Source organism: Lactuca virosa, chromosome 5 (assembly GCF_052849685.1).
Source record: "Lactuca virosa cultivar CGN04683 chromosome 5, Lactuca_virosa_CGN04683_v6, whole genome shotgun sequence".
Classification (NCBI taxonomy): domain Eukaryota; kingdom Viridiplantae; phylum Streptophyta; class Magnoliopsida; order Asterales; family Asteraceae; genus Lactuca; species Lactuca virosa.
In genome coordinates, this window is record NC_136430.1 from 136922132 (window position 1) to 136939976 (window position 17845).

A 17845-nucleotide genomic window follows, 5' to 3' on the forward strand; every position below is an offset into this window, starting at 1 on the left:
TTCTTCATCTGAATTCTCTTTTTCAGCAGATTCCACCTCAGATACTTTCGAAACCAGAGCTAGTGGTCCTCCTAAACTCTGTTTCGCTTCTTCCATTATCTCAGACACTTCACTTTCGTGTGTCTTCAGCTGATTGTAAACATCATTCAAAGAAGAAGTATCAAAGCTCTGTTGATTTTTGATCATCATACTAACACTCCTCCACTCCTTCCTAAGTCCCATAACAAAAGTAAGATTATACTCCATTAGACACCTTGTGATTCCATAGCGATTGCATCTGTAGATCAACTCATTTAGACGATCATAGTAAATTGTTTCAGTTTCCTTCTGTTTGAACTCTTTCAGCTCAACCAAACATTGCTTAACAGAATTGATCTTAGTCTTCTCGCTTCCTTGATACTTTTCCTTGAGAGTATTCTAGATATCCTTAGCAGTTTTACAACCACGAATGTAGTTATAAACAATAGGAGGCAAAGCACCTCTTAATTCTCTCATACAATGCTTTTCGTGTTTCTCCAGTCTTGTTTGTTGTTCTCCAACAGCAGAAGTAGTTCCAGATGAACCAATAGTTTGAACATTCGGTGGAGGTTGAACTGTTCCATTGATGCAATTCCACAACTCTTCATCCAGACCATTCAAGTAATCTTCCATACGATCAGCCCACTGATCATAGTATTCTGGAATCAACATTGGAATTTTGGTTGATAATCCGAGCAGATGAGAATAAGAAGTCATTGTGTTCATGTTGAAGTTCGCCATTGATGAACACACGAGAAAAAAAAAATCAGAAATCACAGAAAACTTGATGAATTTGATATTTGATCAAACGAATTGATCAGAAACTTATAATTGATCACTCGATTATACAATTTGAATTCAGGATCTAATCAAATCTGTAGATCAGATGTGATTTTCAGAACCAAAAGTGCGGAAACTTTTGAGACAAAAAAAATGACTCAAAATCAGATGATTTAGAAAGAAAATCAGATCAATGCAGCTTGATTCCTGCTCTGATACCAATTGTAGTTGAATTGTATATGAGAAATCGATTAAGAACAAGATCAATCAATGTAATGAACTCAGAAAGTAAATAAGACTTTTAAGTTTCAATTACTCTCAATAAGCTTGATTACAAAAGTAGACTACGAAATCTGGAAAACTCGTGATCTAAACCAAAGCTCAGTCCCTATTTATAGGAAACATGAGAGTACAAAAATACTAAGTCTGGAACCATTACGCTTCGTACAAAAGAGACTTAGTAAATACATTACATACGAAATAGACTAAACACAATTCGACTCTTTACAAGACATCAACCCTTACACAAAACACACACCGATTATAGAGTATGGCAAAGGAAACGACAAGAGGTTCACCATTAGAGTTGTCCGTGGCGGATATTTTACTGATTATCTAGGTAAAGCATATGAAAAAACAAAAGTTCACTTTATTACTTTTGTCAACATCGATTTGCTTGACATGGATTTGCTTGGTAGTTTTTCTAAAAGTTTGGGTTATACAACTATGGGATACTGATATCATATGCCAACTGAACAACATTCTGGTTTGTCAATGACTCAAATTTGGATGATGATGCTTTGGGAAATTTCAAAGCAATGGTTAGGGCACATCAATTCCGTGAGATTGAACATCTGTATGTGGAACACAAGCCAATATATGTGCCAACAATTTTTCCCCACTTCATGATGAACTCACCAGCGAAAAGAGTTCAGAAGCTTATTCATCTCTTTGTAATAGAACACCCAATGTCAACAGTTGATGATGGAATAACATACATCAAGCATATGCTAAACATGACCATTCCCAGAGGAAAGATGGAAGATGCAATGGACATGGCTAAAGAGAATGTTATTGCATGGAAAAACTTAGTGTATGTAACTGTTATCTCTTTTTTTTTGATGAAGTTACATATTTCATGGTTAAGACAATTAGTAATTATATTTTGTATATTGGGTGTAATAGAACATCATAGTTTGTAAAAACTTTGAAACTTATAGTTTGTTTAATGAAATATATGATGTGTTTATATATTTTATGTTAATGCTCATGTAACTTTCCAGGTTTATCATTTTTGGAGCATAGTATCTTGGTAACTATGGATATTATATCACCAATAAAGATCTCATATATTGTTTTGTGTTGCTGATCTCATGAACTGTTGGAATTAAACATAATATATAAATGATATGGATTACATAATATTAATTATATATAACTTTCAGAATCTAGAAAAACTTAACCAAATATTTTGATCTTTTAAGATGTTTAAAATGCCTAAAATGCCCACCCCACTATTAAGATACTCTTAAATCAATTAATTGTGGAATTTGACTATTGATGCACTGTAATCTGTTCTTGGATTTTTGTAATTTCATATTCTGGACAATTAATGTCGTTTTACAAAAGATTAATAGAAGACTTTTATTATTTTCACCGATATTCATGGATGATTAGCAACAATTTGTTTTAATAGTTTCAAAATTTCAAAACAAATTATCGTTCCCTCCACACAATTTCAAAATCAAAAGTTCAAACCTGAATTAAAAGATTATAAAATCCTAACCTTATTTTAATTCATTTCCTCTGGATCGTCTTTGCTTTGCCAATAGTAGCTGCGTTTTTTCGTTCTTGATTCATGTTGTCCTCTCCAGTTGACGATTACAGGTAAGCAAATCTTTATTTATGAAAAATTGAAATTTCCAGTTAATATTGAAGTCGATTTGTAATACACCTTCGCCTCCGGTCCCCATTTTTCTTACCTTAACACATCTTTAACCTTGTAAGTTTAAAAGATCGACACAACAAACGAATAAGTTTTAACCCAACTATTTGTTTTCGTTCTTCGTTTCTATCTATACATACAAGTCCGAATGTAATGCATCTTTGTGTTTCAGACTAACCTAAACGTTTGTTTTATCTTTTAAGTAAAGAAAATTCCAATTTATGCTCCATGTTTAAGTAAATATGCGTAAATGGTCCCTGTTTAATAATAAATGACAACTAACTTCTATATTAACTTGTGAATCATTAACAAAAGTTTATGTACATTTTGTTTACTCATATGTTTTTTAATATAAATAGTATTTGTTCACATTTTATTTTATAAATGTTATATAAATATACAATAAATTTACTTTTTATATTAGGGTACATAAAAAAATATAAAATATATAAATGCAATCATATTTCAAAAATAGACCCACTTAAAGAATATGATAAAACAAATTGCAATTATATGTCAAATATTTTCATAATATTAGTTTATACTTTATTTTGCTTTAATTTAATCATACTCTTTACTGTTTATCATATTATCTTATAAATTAATTATTGTTATTTCTTCAGATTCCAGATATATCATGAAGTCGTTTAATTCTAAAAAGAGTAGAAAATTAAATAGTTTTTATTTAGATAATAGAAATAACATTAATTTGTCTACTACATCAAGCCGACAAATTTCAACAGCTACAAATGCACTTGATACACCTTACAACGGTATGTTTGTTCTTTAACATTTTTTTTTATATTTTTGTTACACATTTTTTAAGCTCTAAATATATCTTTTAATAACACAAAAATGTCACATAAATTATTTTCATATTATATAATTACAATGTTTTATAAATTCTATATATTTTAAAAAGATATTGTTAAATCCATATTTAAATAAATATATTATCCACCTGAAGCAATTTCATAATCAAACAATAACATGTATTATTCTAACAATAATCTTTATTAACATAATAAGAAAAACCAAAAAAATTGCCTACTTCATCGACCAAGAAGATTCATCATCTGCAACATTTATTAACAACGGTTACAAATGTACATTTCTTTCTTCACTATTATTATTATTTATTATATATTAATATGAAAAATTTAATTTTAACCAAATTCCAATCATTTATTATATTCAGTTTTATATCAAACACAATTATTTACACTCCTATACATTTTATATCATATACTTTTTATTCGTTATACAGGAACAAATGATTTTATGTACTACTTGCAAGCAAAAGAGAAAAGAAGACAGAGAAAATTATATTTGGATAACAAGAGGTCGAAGAAAAAGAATACAAAATCCAGTGTTCAAAATCGATGTGGAACACATGTCTTAACACACACAGATATTTGTAATTTTCTTATTTTATTTTTTAATTTTCACCATTCATATATCTATATAAAAAATACATACATTATCATCATTTTTTATTATTTCAATGTACTAATATAAAATTTACATGCTAATTTAATTTTATAATACACGTCTTCAATTTTTTTAACAATTTGTTTTTTACAGATCAATCAAAAAACGTTGTTCGTGAAAAAGAAAATGCCCGTTCCTATAAATCCCGTGGAAACCAAAATACACCCCTACAATCATCTTCTTCATATATAAATGTTAGAACTCCATTATCTAACATTTCAAATGGTAATAATTTTGCTTTTCAAAATTATCTTTCAACCACTTTCTAACATTTCAAATGGTAATAATTTTACTATTTTTTTTCAGCCAATAGTAGTATCAATAACTACACAACTTCAACATTACAAAATAATAGACATTATTCTGGACTTTGTAATGGTATGACCTCGAGAAATGCATCTACAATAACTGCTTCTTCATCGTCAATCAAGTTAAATCCAGGATGTCATAAATTAAAAAGGAAGTTGGAAAATTTATCTCCTATTCCATTTATTGATTTGACAGCAGATGTAGGAAATATGCATGAAGTCATTACTGAAAACCAAATAATTGGTATTTCCAAAGGTAATCCATATATATACCCATTTTCTTTTTATTCTACAACTCAAATATTGTATTATAACTGTTTATGAAATTCAATATTTTACTTATACATCTTTATTTTATTACAGAATATTTGGATCATGGTGATCAAATTGTGGTATGTCAAACATGTCATGCAAAATTATGGAAAAATGAATCCATTAGAGGAAAAGAAAGAGGAAACACAGATTATTCATTATGTTGTGGTTATGACAAGGTTCAACTTCCATATTTAAAGAACGTACCACCAACTTATGAAATAATGTTTCGAGGAACGGATTCTAAAAGCAAAAACTTTATGAAAAACATTCGACGTTACAATTCAATGTTTTCTTTTACGTCGATGGGTGGTAAAATTGATTCTTCAATCAATAGAGGAAATGCTCTATACATTTTCAGACTTGGTGGTCAAAATTATCATAGTATTGGAAGCATTTTACCACCAGATGGATCGCAACCAAAATTATCTCAGTTATACATTTATGATACGGACAACGAAAATTCAAATCGGCAGAGATGTTTTGGGTATATTTTCAACCTTCTTATTCATAGTTAATTTCGATCTTTTTTTTACTAATATTATGTATATTTTCAATTTTTATAGTGGGGAAAAACATCAATCTACATCAATCGATAATGATATTATTGAAGATTTGAAGTTGATGTTAGATTCAAATAATGTATTGGTTAGCTCTTATAGGATGGTAAGAGATACTTGTAAAAAATATCCTCAAGTTGATATGAAGTTAAAAATCATCGGCAGAAGAGATCGAGATGGAAGGACATATAACCTACCTACTGCTTCTGAGGTTGTCGCTTTAATTATAGGTGACATTTATGATTCAGTTGAAAATAGAGATATCGTTGTTGAAACTAAATCGGGATTTCTACAACGTATCAGTGAATTGCATCCTTCTTACCTTCCTCTCCAATATCCACTACTATTTCCATATGGAGATGATGGTTACCGCGTTGATATTCTTCATAGAGTTGTTACATCTACAACAAACAGCAAGCGTGCAAAATGTACAATGAGAGAATTTTTCGCTTTTAGAATTCAAGACAGGGATCATTCGTTCTCACTTATTCTTAATTCAAAAAGGTTGTTTCAACAATTTTTGGTAGATGCTTATACCATGATTGAAAGTGAGAGATTGTATTACATACGTAGGCAACAACATGTTCTTAGATGCGAGTCATATGAGAATTTACGTAACCAAAAAGCTCAAGGAACTACATATATCTCCAACGTCGGCCAACGTGTGATATTACCTTCATCTTTTACTGGTGGTGCGCGCTATATGCTCAAGAACTATTTGGATGTCATGTCGTTATGTAAATGGTTTGGATATCCTGATTTCTTCATAACCTTTACGTGTAATCCCAAATGGCCAGAGGTTAAAAGGTTTCTTAAAGATACTTCACTTCAACCAGAAGACAGACCTGATATACTATGTAGGTTGTTCAAGATCAAACTTGATGCATTTATTAAAGACTTAAGGGAGAATCACATTTTTGGCATAATTCAAGCAGGTATTTGAAATAATGTTTCTTGATAATTGATAAAAGTTTATGCTATTTATTATATAATTTTTATATTTTTCATTATGGTATAATAATATTTGATTTTTGTGCAAAGTATTATGCAGTTGTTTATACAATTGAATTTCAAAAGAGAGGTTTGCCCCATAGTCATATATGTCTATTTATGCATTCTGACTACAAGCTACCCACTGTTGAATTTATCGATCCGATAATTTCTGCTGAGATACCAAACATAGATGAAGATCCAGAATTGTATTCTCTTGTGAATGAGTTCATGATTCATGGTCCATGTGGCACTGAAAATATCAATTGTCCTTGTATGGTCGACAAAAGTGCTCGAAAAACTTTCCAAAGCAATTATGTAATCATACGTCTGTTGATCAGAATGGTTTTCCATTATATAGGAGAAGAAACGATGGTCATTTTGTTGAAAAATCGGGCGTAAAGTTGGATAATAGAAATGTTGTCCCTTACAACAAATATCTATTGAAAAGATATCAAACACATATTAATGTTGAATGGTGCAATCAGGGTTCTTCTATAAAGTATTTATTTAAATACATAAACAAAGGACCTGATAGAGCTACAGTTGGCATTGTACGAAACAATAACGAGTGTGATACTAATGATGCGGTTGATGAAATAAATGAGTACTACGACTGTAGATATTTATCTGCATGTGAAGCATCATGGCGAATTTTTAAATATGATGTTCATTACAACTATCCTTCTGTGGTTAGACTGCCTTTTCATCTTCCTTGTCAACAACAAATTATATATGGGGAAGACGATGATATTGACGATGTTCTGGACAAACCTTCTGTTGCTTCTTCAATGTTCACAACTTGGATGGAGTGTAATGCAGTTAATGCTGATGCACGGAAACTTACGTATGTTGAATTTCCTACAAAGTTTGTTTGGCAATGTGGTGATAGGATTTGGAAGCCACGGAAAGTAAGAAAGTGCATTGGTAGAATTCATTCGGTTTCACCTAATCTAGGTGAAGCTTATATTTTAAGGATATTTTTAAATAAGGTGAAAGGTCCCAAATCATTTGAAGAAATTCGCACAGTCAATGGTGAAGAATATTCTTCTTTTAGAGATGCTTGTTATGCTCTTGGTCTCTTGGATGATGACAAGGAATACATCGATGCAATCAAAGAAGCGAGTCATTCTGGATCTGGTTTTTACCTATGATTCTTATTTGCTACACTGTTGATGTGTAATAGTATGTCTAAACCGGAGGTTGTTTGGGAAAACACATGGGAATATTTGGCAGATGGAATTCTTTATAACCAACGATAGTGTAACGGCCCGTTCCTGGTACGTATTAATTTATTAAAAGTCTTTTATAAAGAGCTACTCGACGAGTAGTAGTCCTAACTCGTCGAGTAGATGCCAGGTTTGGACGTGGGTTTTAAGTGATCTACTTGGCGAGTCTGCTCCTGGACTCGACGAGTAGGCCAGTCTGGATGAAACCCTAATCCTTAGGGTTTGTACCCTATTTAAACGTCCTTATAGCCCTCATCCCAGCCTCCAGCACCCCTAGAGCGTTCCCCCTCAAAACCCTAGCCTCCATAGGTGAGTTTGAGTGATTCCTTCTTGATTTTTGAGTGTTTTGGTGTATTCTTGGAAGTGTAGAAGAGAAGGAAAGAGAGAAGGTGCAAAGGAGAAGAAGGAGATCCAGAAGCTAGCTTCCATTTGCTACTACATCTAGTAATAAAGTCTCTACCTTGTTCATTTTCCTAGTAGATCTTCATATATGCTTGTTTTGCCACTTTTGGGACATTTCAAGGTTCAAACTCGAGATTGGAGCCTCCTTAGGGTAGTGAACTATAGATCTGGACATCATTGAGCTCCAGGAGCTCAAAGTAGCTACCTTTATGCAAATATAGCCTTGTTCCAAACCCTAAGTGCTTAGTGTTGGATGATTTTGGTGTTTTAGTCCAATTCTCGTGTGCATGCACGTAAAGTTGGAAACTTTACGTGCAAAACCAGCCCTAGAAGTCCAGATCTATGAATTGGATGCACTGAAATCGACTAGAATCGACTGTATAGTAATGACATGCAGGGGACTCGGCGAGTCCACGCCGTGACTCGGCGAGTCCAATGCAATCTTCTTGCCTCAAGAACAGACTTGACGAGTTGTTCATACAACTCGGCGAGTCACAGTCAGGACGTGTTCTTATGATGAATGAGAACTCGACGAGTTGTTCATACAACTCGGCGAGTCGGATGAAGTTAGACTCGATGTTAGTATCGAAGAAGAACTCGTCGAGTCTTTGCCAAACTCGACGAGTAGAAGCGGGTAGAGGATTAGAAAGAATGATAAGGACTCGGCGAGTTGGCGGGCCAACTCGGCGAGTCCGGTCAATTGAAAGTTGACTTTAACCAGGAAGTTGACTTTGACCAGGGGTAAAATAGTAATTTTACCCTGAGATTAGTTATCAGTATTTGATTTAGTGTTTATGGGATTTGTAGCCGGGGAGTTCCGGAGCAGCAGTCAGACAGTCTCAGATTTAGCACCTCAGCAGCCAGCGTTACGAGGTGAGTTTTCCTTCCAGTAGGAATGGGTCTACGGCCACAATGCCGGACCGTTTAGTCAGCAGTAGTCCCGGACTTCGGTCCGATGCAGTAGTTCAGTGTGCTTGATGTCTTTGTGATTCAAGCATGTTTTTGTGTTATGTGTTCCGGACTTCGGTCTGATGCAGTATGCAGTATATGTGTTTATGCTAGTAGTTATGATTATGCTATGTCATGTTCAGTCAGTTTCCGGACTTCGGTCCGATGCAGAGGGCAAGGCCCTGGGTAGATTCCGGACTTTGGTCCGATGCAGTTTTCGGACTTCGGTCCGATGCAGAGGGCATGGCCCTGGTGAGTTTCTAGACTTCGGTCCGATGCAGTTTCCGGAATTCTGTCCGATGCAGAGGGCAAGGCCGTGGTCAGTTTCCGGACTTCGGTCCGATGCAGTTTCCGGACTTCGGTCCGATGCAGTTTCTGGATTTCGATTCGATGCAGTTGGCAAGGCCCAGTATGTGCTTTATATGTTATTGTATGGTATGTGGTAGTTTGGGGGAGCTCACTAAGCTTCGTGCTTACAGTTTCAGTTTTGGTTTCAGGTACTTCAGCTAGCAAAGGGAAGGGCTCGGGATGATGGCATGACACACACCACAGTTTTAGCCTGGGAGTTAGACTCTGATATTTGATATGATCTTGACACTAGTTTCGATTTGATAAATTTATTATGACATTTTGAGATACATGATTCATGGATTTATCTTTTAATATTTGATATTATGGTTTAGTAAAGTTTTTAAACAAAAATTTTTGGGTGGTATTTTCGGAGCGTTACAAGTTGGTATCAGAGCCTTGGTTTGAGGGATTCAGGCACACTCTCGGATGTGACTGGACTCAAACTAAGGAAATGGTAAAAAGATTTTCAAAAGAAAAATGTTTTCAAAGGAATTTTTGAAAAAGAAAACTTAAAAAGAAAAGAGTTTTTGAAAAAGAGAAAAAGGGTGTGGTGCATGCGATCAGCCGAGCTCAAGTAAGTACTCCCCAAATTACCCATACAAGTTTATGCTATGATTATCAGTTTCAGTTTCAGTAGAACAGCATGCTAGAATAGGAGTAAGGATCTAGGAGGATGCCTTATGTACCTGTTATATGTGTTTCAGCTATATGAAATTTGCATGCTAGTATTGAGTAGACAGTAGTAGGATAGCCTGTTTAGGTTATGCCTAATAGTATGAGCTTAGCATTGTATGCTAGTACAGTTTCTTGTTATGAGGATAGGATTGCTTGAGTAGTTTCCTGTGTCTGAATGCTGCTTGCTTTGTGCTTTGTGGGACTCTGAGTGATGGGAGTTAGTCATTAGGTGAATACGTCACGTCACTTGTGATCAGGGTTGAATAATCTCAGAGTGCCGGATTTGGCCCTATTGCGCAGCTCTTGTTTGAGTCTAACCGTTGTAGGGACGAGTCTTCTACTCGAAGGATTATCTAAGCCTCGTCACATGTGATGGTATTCGGGTGATGGCTAATTGGCATTACAAGGAGGCCTTCAGCAGTTGAGGACTGGGTTGGGTGGAGTCAGAGATTTCCCTAGGGCAAGCCTAGGATGAGAGTAGCAGAGATCAGTAGCAGTAGAAGTGACTTGGTGGAGTCAAGGCAGTTCTTGAGGAAAGTACGGATAGATGTGGAAGGTAGTATGGGCCCGTACTACTGAAAGCAGAGGATCCTTACTTGAATCGAGGAAGGCTGAGATGAGACCATGAAACTTGTAGTAGTAGCGATCCCTCGAGATATATCAGTGTTTCTGACGTTTGTCATGATGTGTTTTCAGAATGGTGGTTTTACGCCCTAGGCGAGCAGTCGGCAGTTCAGGAGCCGGCGAGGGATCAGGATCAGGCTCGGGGGCCGAGCATCTAGATGAGCAGACCAGGGAGTTCCTCTCTTCAGAGGTTACTCGCACCATACTTGAGCAGACTCCTGTGATCTTCGGTTCGATCAAGGAGGGTATTTTAGAGCTGATGGACGAGAGGTTGAGCACATTCCGTGCTGAGGTGGCGGCCATGATGGGGTCGCGCACACTCACCTTCAGGGAGTTCCGGGCTTGTAGAGCTCCAGACTTCCATGGGGCACGGGATCCCATTGCGAGTACCAGGTGGTTGGCGGATGTCACCAATGCGTTCTACACCAGCAGATGTCCCGAGGGGGACAAGGTCAGACTAGCATCCTGTCTTCTGAAGGACAGGACACGAGATTGGTGGGAGGAGATCGGGCATGTTATCGGAGATGACGCAGATCTTGATGCGATGACATTGGTTGATTTTACTACCAGGTTCAGAGCCGAGTTTGCACCGGTTATTGAGGTGCAGCAGTTAGCTAGGGAGTTTCAGGATCTTACCCAGACTACAGAGACAGTGGCGGAGATTACTACCAAGTTCAGGGAGAGGGCTCTTCTTGTTCCTCAGTACGCAGCTGATGAGGAAATGAAGAAGGCCCGTTATCATGAGATGTTGCGGAGTGATATCCGCCAGTTTGTGAGCCGGTCCAGCTGTAAAACGCTGGATGATATGATTGCGAGGGCTCGAGAGAGAGAGATAGATTTGGAGATGGAGAAGAAGAGGAAGCCAGAAGCAGCATCTGGTACAGGGAGTTCGGGCAAAAAGCCCAAGGTATCGGATCACAGACCTAGAGGACAGTAGAGCCACAGTCGGCGTGGCAGGTGTGGGAGATTGCACGATGGGGCATGCAAGGCAGGGAGTCCCGGTTGCTACAAGTGCGGCCGGACCGGGCACATGAGCAGAGATTGTACAGCTACTACCACCACCACCACCATAGCATCTGACCTGATTTGCTTCCATTGCAATCAGAGGGGACATAAAAAGTCCCAGTGTCCGAGTTTGGCAGCAGCAGGGAAGGTGGCGGCACCAGCCCCTGCTACATTGAGGATTACAGACGGCCGTCAGGGCCAGGGTAAGGCACCAGTGGCGAAGAGTAGAGCTTTCCAGATGACAGCAGAGGAGGCGCGAGGAATCCTGATGTAGTGACGGGTACGTAAATTCCTCTTGTCTCTTTATTGATATTGATTGTTTCTCATGGTTATATGTTTTTGTATAGGGTCGTTCTTAGTGAACGGCATTTTAGCTACAGTATTGTTTGACTCAGGGGCTACCCGATCATTTGTTTCACTTACGCTTAGCAAGAGGTTTAGCAGAGCTCCGGGGGAGCTGGATTGTCCACTTGAGGTTGAGATAGCGGATGACAAGACCATCAGGGTCGCGAGACTACATAGGGGGTGTTCGCTACAGTTATTTGATGAGCAGTTTTCAGTGGACTTGGTTCCTATTCCCCTGCGGGGGAATAATGTTATAGTGGGTATGGATTGGCTGAGCCCCAATGGCGCAGTGATTGATTGTGAGCTGCAGTTAGTGAGGGTTCGCACTCCCAGTGGGGGATAGTTAGTGATTCAGGGCGAGAGGCCACAGCGCGGACCAGTTCTTTGTTCAGCAGCGAGAGCGAGGCGCTACTTTCAGCAGGGTTGTGCGGGGTACATCGCCTATGTTATAGATGCCCGGGAGAAAGGTAAGGCGACAGTTGACGATGTACCAGTAGTGCGAGAGTATCCGGACGTATTCCCAGAGGACTTGCCTGGGATACCGCCAGAAAGACAGGTCGAGTTTCGGATTGACCTGGTTCCGGGTGCGGCTCCGATAGCCAAAGCACCGTATCGGTTGGCTCCTCCAGAGATGCAGGAGTTGTCTACGCAGCTGCAGGAGCTGCTAGACAAGGGTTTCATCAGGCCGAGTAGTTCACCATGGGGAGCCCCGATCCTGTTCGTGAGGAAGAAGGATGGGTCACACCGTATGTGCATAGATTACCGGGAGCTGAACAAGGTAACAGTGAAGAACCGTTACCCACTCCCGAGGATAGACGATTTGTTTGACCAGCTTCAGGGAGCATCTTGGTTCTCTAAGATTGATCTACGGTCAGGATATCACCAGATGCGGGTCAGGAATGAGGATGTGCAGAAGACCGCTTTTAGGACCCGCTATGGTCATTATGAGTTTGTGGTTATGCCGTTCGGGCTCACCAACGCTCCAGCCGCGTTCATGGATCTCATGAACCGCGTATGTAGACCGATGTTGGATCGGTCTGTGATAGTGTTCATTGATGACATCTTGGTTTATTCGAAGACTCAGGAGCAGCATGAGGAGCACCTGAGAGAGGTGCTAGAGACGCTAAGGAGGGAGAGACTATTCGCGAAGTTCTTCAAGTGCGAGTTCTGGTTACGCGAGGTGCAGTTCCTTAGTCACCTCGTCAACCAGAAGGGTATACTAGTAGATCCGACCAAGGTAGAGGCCGTGATGCAGTGGGAGGTCCCGAGGTCTCCAACTGAGATTCGGAGTTTCCTAGGACTGGCAGGGTACTACAGGAGATTCATCCAGGATTTCTCCAAGATAGCAGTTCCGCTCACCCGACTGACCAAGAAGTCGGTGGTGTTTTGCTGGGGGCCTGAGCAGCAGGCAACATTTGAGACCCTCAGACAGAGATTGTGCGAGGCGCCGGTTCTCACCCTGCCAGAGGGAGTAGAGGATTTTGTAGTTTACTATGATGCTTCGATCACAGGTATGGGAGCAGTGTTGATGCAGTGAGGGCATGTGATAGCTTATGCCTCTAGACAGTTGAAGCCTCACGAGGCTAACTATCCGACGCACGATTTAGAGCTGGGGGCAGTGGTGTTCGCCCTCAAGATTTGGAGACATTACCTCTATGGGGTCCGCTGTATCATTTACACGGATCACAAGAGTTTGAGGTACCTCATGGATCAGCCGAATCTGAACATGAGGCAGCGCCGATGGTTAGACGTGGTAAAGGATTATGACTGTGAGATCCTTTATCATCCGGGCAAGGCCAACGTAGTGGCCGACGCCCTGAGCCGCAAGTCGGTAGCTGCCCCGATCAGGGATATTTGTCTGAGGATGACAGTGATTACTCCATTGTTGGAGCAGATTAGAGAGGCACAGGTTGAGGGCCTGAAGGAGCTGAGGCAGAAGTGTGAGAGGATTGTTGGCCGAGTAGCTTCCTTTGACTATGACAGTCGAGGATTATTGACCCTTCATGGGAGAGTTTGGGTACCGTACTGGGGAGGAGTACGACAGGTACTGATGGATGAGGCCCACAAGTCTCGGTTCTCCATCCACCCAGGGGCGACAAAGATGTATAGAGATATTCGACCCGATTATTGGTGGCCCTGCATGAAGCGGGACGTAGCTTGGTATGTGGAGAGATGCCTGACCTGCAGGAAGGTCAAGGTGGAACATTAGAGGCCCCACGGCAAGATGCAGCCGTTAGACATTCCCGTGTGGAAATAGGAGGATATCACTATGGATTTCATCACTAAGCTTCCCAGGACCGCACGTGGAGTTGATTCGATTTGGGTCATAGTGGATCGGCTAACCAAGAGCGCACATTTCATACCGATTCAGGAGAGTATATCGGCCGAAAAGCTAGCCGATATTTATGTGCGCGAGGTAGTGGCACAGCACGGAGTGCCTGTATCAGTAGTATCAGATCGAGACGTCCGGTTCACTTCCAGGTTTTGGAAGGGGTTTCATGACGAGATGGGGACTCATCTTCACTTCAGCACCGCTTTCCACCCTCAGACGGACGGGCAGAGCGAGAGGACGATTCAGACTCTCAAGGACATGCTGCAGGCATGTTTTCTAGATTTTGGTGGCAGTTGGGATACGTATCTTCCATTAGCGGAATTTTCGTATAACAACAGTTACCACGCCAGTATTGACCGCCCTCCTTTCGAGATGCTTTACGGGAGGAAGTGTAGGACCCCGATTTGTTGGGGCGAGGTCGGTTAGAGGGTCATCAGGAGCACTGAGGTGGTGCTCAAGACCATAGAGTTGATCCAGCAGGTCCGTAGCAGACTGCAGACTGCGCAGAGTCGACAAAAGAGTTACGCCGACAGGAGGCGTTCGGACTTGGAGTTTCAGGTGGGTGATATGGTCCTCCTGAAAGTGTCACCCTGGAAAGGTGTTATCAGATTTCGGAAGAGGGGCAAGCTGGGCTCCAGATTCATTAGTCCGTTTAGGGTTTTGGCCCGGGTGGGTCGGGTTGCTTATCGGTTAGATCTTCCAGCAGAGCTCAGCCAGATCCACAGCATGTTCCATGTTTCTCAGTTGCGGAAGTGCTTAGTGGATGATTCAGCACTGGTACCCCTGGAGGACATTCAGGTTGACGATAGCCTGAACTATATCGAAAGACCAGTGGCGATTCTAGATCGCAAGGTGAAAAAGCTGAGGAATAAGACAATAGAGTTAGTTAAGGTGCAGTGGCAGCACCGCAAGGGTTCGGAGTGGACGTGGGAGCCCGAGGAAGAGATGAGGGAGCACTACCCAGAGTTGTTTCCAGAGACAGCAGACTTCGAGGACGAAGTCTAAGATAAGTGGGGGAGAATTGTAACGCCCCGTTCTTGGTACGTATTAATTTATTAAAAGTCTTTTATAAAGAGCTACTCGACGAGTAGTAGTCCTAACTCGTCGAGTAGATGCCAGGTTTGGATGTGGGTTTTAAGTGATCTACTCGGCGAGTCCGCTCCTGGACTCGACGAGTAGGCCAGTCTGGATGAAACCCTAATCCTTAGGGTTTGTACCCTATTTAAACGTCCTTATAGCCCCCATCCCAGCCTCCAGCACCCCTAGAGCGTTCCCCCTCAAAACCCTAGCCTCCATAGGTGAGTTTGAGTGATTCCTTCTTGATTTTTGAGTGTTTTGGTGTATTCTTGGAGGTGTAGAAGAGAAGGAAAGAGAGAAGGTGCAAAGGAGAAGAAGGAGATCCAGAAGCTAGCTTCCATTTGCTACTACATCGGGTAATAAAGTCTCTACCTTGTTCATTTTCCTAGTAGATCTTCATATATGCTTGTTTTGCCACTTTTGGGACATTTCAAGGTTCAAACTCGAGATTGGAGCCTCCTTAGGGTAGTGAACTATAGATCTGGACATCATTGAGCTCCAGGAGCTCAAAGTAGCTACCTTTATGCAAATATAGCCTTGTTCCAAACCCTAAGTGCTTAGTGTTGGATGATTTTGGTGTTTTAGTCCCATTCTCGTGTGCATGCACGTAAAGTTGGAAACTTTACGTGCAAAACCAGCCCTAGAAGTCCAGATCTATGAATTGGATTCACCGAAATCGACTAGAATCGACTGTATAGTAATGACATGCAGGGGACTCGGCGAGTCCACGCCGTGACTCGGCGAGTCCAATGCAATCTTCTTGCCTCAAGAACAGACTCGACGAGTTGTTCATACAACTCGGCGAGTCACAGTCAGGACATGTTCTTATGATGAAGGAGAACTCGACGAGTTGTTCATACAACTCGGCGAGTCGGATGAAGTTAGACTCGATGTTAGTATCGAAGAAGAACTCGTCGAGTCTTTGCCAAACTCGACGAGTAGAAGCGGGTAGAGGATTAGAAAGAATGATAAGGACTCGGCGAGTTGGCGGGCCAACTCGGCAAGTCCGGTCAATTGAAAGTTGACTTTAACCAGGAAGTTGACTTTGACCAGGGGTAAAATAGTCATTTTACCCTGAGATTAGTTATCAGTATTTGATTTAGTGTTTATGGGATTTGTAGCCGGGGAGTTCCGGAGCAGCAGTCAGACAGTCTCGGATTTAGCACCTCAGCAGCCAGCGTTACGACGTGAGTTTTCCTTCCAGTAGGAATGGGTCTACGGCCACAATGCCGGACCGTTTAGTCAGCAGTAGTCCCGGACTTCGGTCCGATGCAGTAGTTCAGTGTGCTTGATGTCTTTGTGATTCAAGCATGTTTTTGTGTTATGTGTTCCGGACTTCGGTCCGATGCAGTATGCAGTATATGTGTTTATGCTAGTAGTTATGATTATGCTATGCCATGTTCAGTCAGTTTCCGGACTTCGGTCCGATGCAGAGGGCAAGGCCCTGGGTAGATTCCGGACTTCGGTCCGATGCAGTTTTCAGACTTTGGTCCGATGCAGAGGGCATGGCCCTGGTTAGTTTCCGGACTTCGGTCCGATGCAGAGGGCAAGGCCCTGGTCAGTTTCCGGACTTCGGTCCGATGCAGTTTCCGGACTTCGGTCCGATACAGTTTCCGGATTTCGATTCGATGCAGTGGGCAAGGCCCAGTATGTGTTTTATATGTTATTGTATGGTATGTGGTAGTTTGGGGGAGCTCACTAAGCTTCGTGCTTACAGTTTCAGTTTTGGTTTCAGGTACTTCAGCTAGCAAAGGGAAGGGCTCGGGATGATGGCATGACACACACCACAGTTTTAGCCTGGGAGTTAGACTCTGATATTTGATATGATCTTGACACTAGTTTCGATTTGATAAATTTATTATGACATTTTGAGATACATGATTCATAGATTTATCTTTTAATATTTGATATTATGGTTTAGTAAAGTTTTTAAACAAAAATTTTTGGGTGGTATTTTCCGAGCGTTACAGACAGAGATTCAAGTCTCCAGGTATTAAACTTTATTATTATTATTATTATTTATTAAATTGTCAAATATTTATTTTTAAACACACATTAATTAATATTTTAATTATAATACAAATATTGATAATAATATTTCAAATTAATTTGCTCTTTCTCCTACAGACTTATCAATCAATGAAGATCAACTTAAGAACTTAACTTTGTTCGAGATAGAACAAGTTTTACTTCGGAACAACTTGAGTCTAAAAAATTATAAAAACATACCTATCCCGGATGTTGATTATGTTTCTTCTTCAAACAATCGACTTATCATCGAGGAGCTAGATTATGACATTCCCATTATGAAGACTGAGTTTGATATTATGTTTCTTGAATTGACAAATGAGCAGCGTCACATTTTCCTTGATATCATGACTGTAGTTAAACAAAATAAAGGAGGTGTCTTCATTGTTTATAGTTATGGTGGAACTGGTAAAACGTTTTTATGG

The 17845-nt window shown here is 40.1% G+C and overlaps 1 protein-coding gene across 1 annotated transcript; it reads left to right on the top strand.

Moving 5' to 3' along the window:
* The first annotated feature begins 1616 nt into the window (after nt 1-1616).
* On the top strand, nt 1617-7558 carry LOC145111781 (uncharacterized). The gene is made up of 10 exons (XM_079048032.1): nt 1617-1868; nt 1984-1996; nt 3367-3516; nt 4011-4160; nt 4328-4459; nt 4541-4798; nt 4906-5341; nt 5421-6349; nt 6466-6779; nt 6893-7558. Exons 1-10 carry the CDS (start codon nt 1617-1619, stop codon nt 7556-7558), a joined length of 3300 nt encoding a protein of 1099 aa, XP_078904158.1.
* The last annotated feature ends 10287 nt before the right edge of the window (nt 7559-17845 follow it).